The following is an 8,375-nucleotide window of genomic DNA, read 5'->3' on the forward strand; positions in this document are numbered from 1 at the left end:
CAATGATCATGATCCCATTAACAGTAGAGGACACTGAGCATCACCAAGGCCAAACCCAAGGCCACAAAGCTATTAAGTGGGAAAAAGGCGAAGATTTGAGTGTCGATGTATGTGACACCAGAAGTGAGCATTTCATTTCTGAACTATGTTACCAAAATCGAAGAAGCATGTCAAAAATATTGAGCTTCCAGGGGTCCTGCTGGAGTATTCAAATCAATGAAAAATGGATGCCAATAGTGCTTCAAAGTGGGCTTCCTTTGGAGCTGCCTGTGTGGATTCTGGTCTCAGGCAAGTGGAGAGTCAAAATGTGATAATGTTACACACATACACAAATATTTGTATCTTCTGTGTGAAGGAAGTCAAAGTGTGGATTTGTCTTACAAAAGCACTCACACACTATCACAGACACACACTTGCCAAATGGGGATTTATAGATTTCTCTAGCTTATACTCAAAGTAGGTGAATACAGTCAGGGTGTGAGTCAGCTTCACACAAATCTATGCAAAACTCACAAACAAAATACACGTGTACAACACAGCTACACACAGAGAACTCTCAAGCATCCTCTGCCACAGGCATTGTAGTCACAAGAAATCATACATATTCCAATCACAAGCAACGCACAAGGTCTTACATACAGTACACAAGCAACAAATGCAAGTAAAATAAGCACACACTGAGAGGAAATTTCCAGCTTCTCTGACCGATATACATCTTAGTATGTTTGTCATTCAGTGTGTTTGTCAGTTACACATACATGCATAAAGCCATACAACACAATACACCTGCAAAAATACACATAACATCTCTGATGGTCACACATACACACATTTACACACAGACATACATGCACGACTATGGAGATGTCTGGGCTCCTTCCGAGTTATACCAGTGCTATGAGTTCTGATACCTTCTGCTTCGTTCTGTTACCTGAATCCTCACTTTCTGTCCAGAAGACCCAGGATCCAAAGAAAAAGAGCAAACCTCAGTGGCCTGAGGACCTTTACAGACTCTCATGTCTGTTCACAAGCTTCAAAACAGTGGGCAAGAAGATCTTCTTTTGCTCATCAGAAAGAGACCCCAGAGGGAAAGAACCCCAAGTCCCTGACTAGAGGAACAGTCGACTGGGGCTAATTGCCCAACTTCCTCCCAGCCCCTCAGAAAGGAGTATGTTTAGGGTCCAAAGGGACTGAGTTGTAGCTGGAGTCACAGGAGAAAGTGTCCCTAACGTCAGTGGTACCTTGGGCTCTGGTTAAGTCTCCAGATGGGAAGTAGAAGTTACCCTACTGCCCGGGACCTCTACATCATGGTTCAGCTTCTCTGTACAGCAATGTATGGTACAGGCAGTGTAAGGGCCTCAGCAAGCTTCTGCAAGCTCCCCAACACCTACCCAGGCTTCCATTAAAGCACAGAGCCCCTTAAAATGTACAGGTCTCTCTCACTTCGTCCCAGCTTACCCTTCCCCCTAGCACTGGCATATATACACACTACCAAATGTAAAATAGATAGCTAGTGGGAAGCAGCCACATAGCACAGGGAGATCAGCTCGGTGCTCTGTGACCACCTAGAGGGGTGGGATAGGGAGGGTGAGAGGGAGATGCAAGAGGGAGGGGATATGGGGATGTATGTATACGTATAGCTGATTCACTTTGTTATACAGCAGAAACTAACACAACATTGTAAAAACTTATACTCCAATAAAGATGTTAAAAAAAAAATGTACATGTCTCCCCAGTCTTCTGTGAGGTACGGTCTGTGCTTTGTTCAGGAATAGGGGGATTGACTCTATCACTCTGGAAAAAAGACTCTGGGCTATCCCCCTACTAAGAGAGCATACCCGAGCAATTTATCAAAGATCTCTGAGATTCAGTTTCTTCATAATGGAAGTAATAATAATACTCTTTGTGTGAGTTTGAAGGATGGTTAAGTGAGCACATAATGAAAGCTTAATAAATGTTAAGGTTTATTGTCAATGTCTTTGTATCACTAGGGATCAGCTATGGCTTACAACAGACAATTGTGATTGGTAGTTGTTGAATGAATTCATCTGTTCATTCATTCACTCATTCACTTAAATAATTGTTAAGGCTTTCATAAAGGTAAACACTGATATGTACTCTGGAGACATAACAGGGAATAATATAAACAGAAATCCCTCTTGTGGAACACACACGCAAACTGGGGGGGGGGGGGCAGAAAAAAATTGTTAATGCAGAACAAATGGCAGGTAAATGGTGAAAAGTGCTCGGGTATGGTAAAAACCAGGCACCGGAGCTAGGGAGAATCAGGAAGTTCAAAAAATACCCAGTGTTACAGGATTCTTTTTCACAGAAACCCAGACCCCCCTCCAATCAAGTGGCTCCAGGTCTGTAAACTGGTTTACACCACTACATTCAAATGGCTAAAATTGAAAGGACCACTGCTATTGAGTGTTGTTGAAGCTATGACGGAACTGGAACTCTCATACATTGCTAGTGGGAATATAAAGCAGTTTGAAAATTTCTTTAAAAGTTAAACATATACCAAAATAGATAACTAATAGGAACCTACTGTATAGCACATGGAACTCTACTTAATACTCTGTAATGACCTATATAGGAAAAGAATCTAAAAAAAGAGTGGATATATGTATATGTATAACTGATTCACTTTGCTGTACAGCAGAAACTAACACCACATTGTAAATCAACTATACTCCAATAAAAATTAAAAAAAATAAAAGTAGTGAATGGGAAAAAAAGTTAAACATATACCTAGCATGTGACTAGAGAAAAAGAATGTATATATGTATACATTGACTTATACAAGAATGTTCATAACAGCTTTATTTAATAGACAGAAACTGGAAACAGCCCACATATCCATCAAAAAGCTGTGGTATATCTACTCACCAATTTAAAAAAATGAATTGATAAACAGCACAACATGAATGAATCTCAAAATGTTTACACTGAATGAAAGAAGGCAGCAAGAAAAGAATACACACTGTATGATTCCACTTAAACTTCTAGAAGATGCAAACTAATCCATGTGACAGAAACAGATTAGTGGTTCCCCTGAGGCCAGATGGGAGGAGTAAAGAGAGAGCAGTAGGGTAGACATCAGGGAAATTCATGATCTTGATGGCTTGTGGTGATAGTTTCATGGGTGTATACAAATGTCAAAACTAGTCAAATTGTGTACTTTAGATATACAAAGTTTATTGTATGTCACTTACACCTCAAAAAATCTGGGTGTTTTTAAAGAAACAATAAAAAAATCAAGTATGGTCATGTTATTCCTCTATTGACTCTCTTCCAATAGGTTCCGAAATCACTCAGACTGAAAACCAAAAATTCTACTATAATGGTTAATTTTTTAAAAATTTTTATTTATTTATTTATTTATGGCTGTGTTGGGTCTTCGTTTCTGTGCGAGGGCTTTCTCTAGTTGCGGTGAGCGGGGGCCACTCTTCATCGCGGTGCGCGGGCCTCTCACTATCGCGGCCTCTCTTGTTGCGGAGCACAGGCTCCAGACGTGCAGGCTCAGTAGTTGTGGCACACGGGCCTAGTTGCTCCGCAGCACATGGGATCTTCCCAGACCCGGGCTTGAACCCGCGTCCCCTGCATTGGCAGGCAGACTCCCAACCACTGTGCCACCAGGGAAGCCCAATGGTTAATTTTATGTGTCAACTTGGCTAGGCTGCAGGACCCAGATATTTGGTCAAACACAATTCTAGATGTTTCCACGAAGGTATTTTTTTGGATGAGATTAACATTGCAATCAACAGACGCTGAATAAAGCAGATTGTCCTCCATAATGTAGATGGGTCTCATCCAATCAGTTGAGGGCCTTAAGAGAAAGACTGACCTCCCCCAAAGAAGAGGCAATTCTGATAATTCAAAAAGATACATGCACCCCAGTGTTCATTGCAGCACTATTTACGTGGAAATGTAAATGCCAGGACATGGAAGCAACCTAAATGTCCATCAACAGAGGAATGGATAAAGAAGATGTGGTAAATATATACAATGAAATATTACTCAGCCATAAAAAAGAACAAAATAATGCCATTTGCAACAAAATGGATGGACCTAGAGATTGTCATACTGAGCGAAGTAAGTCAGACACAGAAAGACAAATATCATATGATATCACTTACATATGGAATCTAAAAAAAAAAGAGTACAAATGAACTTATTTACAAAACAGAAGCAAAGTCATGGATTTAGAAAACAAGCTTATGCTTACCAGGGGATAAGGGAGGGAGGGATAAATTGGGAGATTGGGACTGACATATGCACACTACTATATATAAAATAGATAATTAATAAGAAACTGCTGTATAGCACAGGGAACTCTACTCAATACTCTGTAATGGCCTATATGGGAAAGGGCTTTTAAAAAAAACAAAGAGTGGATTTATATATATGTATAACTGATTCACTTTGCTGTACACCTGAAACCAACACAACATTGTAAATCAACTATACTCCAAAAAAATTTTGAAAAAAAAAAGAAGAGACAATTTTGTCAGCAGGCTGCCTCAGACTCAAACCAACTTTTCCCTGGGTTTCCAGCCTGCCGGCCTACCCTGCAGATTTTGGACTTGCTAGCCTCCACAATGACATGAGCCAATTCCAATAAATCTCTCTCTCTCTCTCTCCACACAAACACACCCCCTATTGGTTCTATTTCTCTGGAGAACCTAGACTAACACACCTACTATGACCTTAAGTGTCCTACAAATCTGGTCCTCTGATACCTCTAAACTTATCGCCTACCATCCTCCCCTACTTGGCCCTGTCCAACTACAGAGGCCCCTCAATGTCCCTGAAATAGGCCAGGCACCATCTCACCTCAGAGTATTTCCAGGTGCTGATGCCCATGCTTGGAATGCTTTTGCCCATATCCTCCCATGGCTCACTTACCTGTCCTCACTGACATCTTTGTTTGATTGTTATCTTTCCAATGAGCTCTACCTGGACCACACAATGTTAAACTATGTACCTCACCCCCAGCACCCTTGCTCCCCTTTTTTATGCCTCCTTTATTCATAGAAGTTTTTACCTACCAACAAAACTTACAACTTACTTACTTCAGCCAAAAACCCATCTTCCATAGAGCTCACATTCCAGTAAAGAAACAATGAAAATTTTAAAAATAAGTAAAGCTTATGGTGTGTTAGAAGGTTCAAAACTGCCGTGGAAAAAAAGGAACACAATGAGCAGGGACAGGAGTGTGGAATGTAAACTCTACAAGGGGGTTAATTTTTTTAACTAGTATTCCCAGAATGGAGAAAACTACGTGGCACATAATAGTCAGCAGTAAATATTTTAGTTTTTTCCTGTTAGAAATGAGGTCTCTGGGAAAAAGACAACACTCATTTTCCCAGACTAAAATTAATCAGACAGCTGTAGGCTGTTCTCCACACAAAAATCCATTTTAGAGGGAAAAACAATAGCCTTCCTAGAATGGGGAAATATGGTAGTTGGATTGACTACTCTGTGGTTCCCTACTGTCACAGGCATAATCAAATTAAAGTTTATTTCGGTTTTAGCAAACAATCAAAAGTACTTTATTAACTAGATACTGCATTGAGAGGGTAAGCATTCTGGACTTTACCAAAACTAAACATTAGAAACTTAACTGAATATTTGTAGCTCTGGAAAACACTAGACAAGATAGAGGAAATAAGGAGCTGGTTTATATCTCATTTATTTCAACAGATAGAAACTGTGAGTTATAATGAAAAGTTATATTACCTATTACTAAGGAGGGTTCTTTAACCTATCAAAAGAATATTCCACAAAACTTAAACTGGCTCTACTTGAGATTCCAAATGTTCATTTCATTACAGAAAAGTGAAGTGCCATAACACGTTTGAGAATCTTGACCGTCTACCACCTGGGGATCAGAAACTCAGGATATGAGAAGGTATAGCTTGGTCCAAAATATAATCGTATTTCATACCTCTAATCTTAGCTTAAAACAAACCGGATTTCTTCATTAAAAAGGAAGCATAAAATGTCAGTGTCATGTTTTCCTTTTGAGAGAGGCGGTTCGTGTGTGTGTTGTTATCTTAGCAAGTCTTTCTCTCTTCAGGAAGATAAAACTGTAGTGCAACGTATTCAGAATGATCAATCACATATCTGACTAATAAGGAGTTTGGTGCTTTGAAGACCACAAGTCACATGTATGTTGTGGGCAATGCCATATTTAGGATTATGGAAGAATAAATGGGCAACAGATAAGACGAAAGTGAAAGGGATTGGTCCAATAACGTAGTGACTGTAAAGGACAGATGGGAAGGTGCTAGAGACATGGGTGGTCGGCACGCAACTTTTTAAGAGGACATTTCTGACAAGGTCAGTGGGTGAAATAAGAACATGGCTAGCTGATCCTCACTTGGCGAAAAGTTGATTGTTTCTGAAAAGAATCCCCAGAGCCAATTTAATGTCTCTGTTCCTTAGGCTATAGATGAAGGGGTTCAGCATGGGAGTCACCACTGTGTACATCAGTGAGACAATCATGTCTTTGTCGTTGGAGTTGCCCGATGAGGAGGAAAAGTACAGTACCATAATGGTTCCATAGAACAGAGACACCACAGAGAGATGGGAGCCACAGGTGGACAGGGCCCTGCAGATCCCTTTGGTAGAAGGGACCCTCAGGATGGAGACCCCAATGCGGCCATAAGAGACCAGGATGCCAGTCAATGGAAGAATGACCACCGCAGCCCCTGCAGTGAATATAACCAACTCATTAAGAGAGGTGTCTGAGCAGGACAGCTTGAGTAGGATGGGGAGGCTACAGAAGAAGTGGGGAATAATGTTGTCATCACAGAAGGACACCTGGGCCAGCAGGAGGGTGTGCAGAAGGGCACTGCCACAGGAGAGAATCCAGGAGCCAGCCACCAGGAGCACACACGCCCTCTCCATCATGATAGTGGTGTAGTGGAGAGGGTGACAGATGGCCACATACCTGTCATAGGACATCACCGCGAGGAGGAGGTTATCAACACAACCGAAAAGTATGTAAAAATACACCTGTGAAATGCACCCTGCGTATGTGATAGATTGGCACTGAACCTGCATGTTCATCAGCATCTTTGGGACAGTGACAGATGAAAAGGAGACATCAGTGAGGGCCAAGTGTTTGAGGAAGAAGTACATGGGGGTGTGGAGACGAGGGTCCAGCCTGATGAGCAGGAGGATTAGCAGGTTCCCCAGCACCGTGGTCAGGTACCCGCCCAGGAACAGGGCAAAGAACACGCCCTGCTGCTCGGGCCGGATGGGGAGCCCCAGGAGGAGGAACTCGGACACGCTGCTCTGGTTCTCCCTCCTCATGCTGTTCTTATCTCTGCTGGGAATGAATAGAAACTGGAAACGTCAGGAACTTAGACATACTGAGCAGAGCGACTACCATACGGTCACATATGTTCCTCCACGTGGCTGTGTCACTGTACAGAAATATCTCACTGCATTGCGCTCACACGTTGGTGCCTCATCCAGTCTGGTGAGAACAGTGGAATGTGATTTGTCTGAACACTGACACAGTCACTTGGAGACATCATTCAAACATCAATCAAACTCTTCAACTGAAATCAGGAAGACCTCATTCTTTTTTTAACATAATGAAGACACTACGATAGACATTAGGGGGAGAGTAATAAGATACAGTCCCTTCCATGGCCTTATAGCCAGACAGCTTATGTGCGTGGGTCTGTCTTGCACACACACACACACACACACACACACACACACACCACTTAAAGCATTATTGGGAAAGTAACGTACCATGTACAGAATAAGTGCTGAACACATAAACTTAGAATGACAAGAAAGAAGGAAGGAAGGAAGGAAGGAAGGAAAGAAGCAAAAAAGGAAGGAAGGAAAAAAGGGAACATAATGGCAGTTCCTCAAAAACTTAAACACAGAATTACCATATGATCCAGAAATTTCACTTCTGATAATATATCCAGAAGAACTGAAAGCAGGGGCCAAAGAGATATTTGTATACCCATGTTTAAAGCAGCATTATTCACAATAGCCGAACGATGGAAACAATCTGTGTCCACTGACAAATAAATGGATAAACAAAATGTGGTCTATACTTACAATGGAATATTATTCAGCCTTAAAAAGGAAAGAAATCCTGACACGTGCTACAACATGGATGAACCTTGAAGACATTATGCTAAGTAAAGTCAGACAGTCACAAAAGTGTAAATACTGTATAATTCCACTTATATGAGATCCTTAGAATAGTCAAATTCATAGAGACAAAAAAATAGAATGGGGCTTCCCTGGTGGCGCAGTGGTTGAGAGTCTGCCTGCCAATGCAGGGGACACGGGTTCGCGCCCTGGTCTGGGAGGATCCCACATGCCGCGGAGCA

At 41.6% G+C, this 8,375-nt stretch overlaps 1 protein-coding gene across 1 annotated transcript; it reads right to left on the reverse strand.

Moving 5' to 3' along the window:
* Positions 1 to 6,384: 6,384 nt before the first annotated feature.
* On the reverse strand, positions 6,385 to 7,326 carry LOC137770171 (olfactory receptor 1J4-like). The gene has a single exon (XM_068552662.1). It carries the CDS (start codon positions 7,324 to 7,326, stop codon positions 6,385 to 6,387), a length of 942 nt encoding a protein of 313 aa, XP_068408763.1.
* Positions 7,327 to 8,375: the final 1,049 nt, after the last annotated feature.

This window comes from Eschrichtius robustus, chromosome 10 (genome assembly GCF_028021215.1).
Source record: "Eschrichtius robustus isolate mEscRob2 chromosome 10, mEscRob2.pri, whole genome shotgun sequence".
NCBI classification, from domain to species: Eukaryota; Metazoa; Chordata; class Mammalia; order Artiodactyla; family Eschrichtiidae; genus Eschrichtius; species Eschrichtius robustus.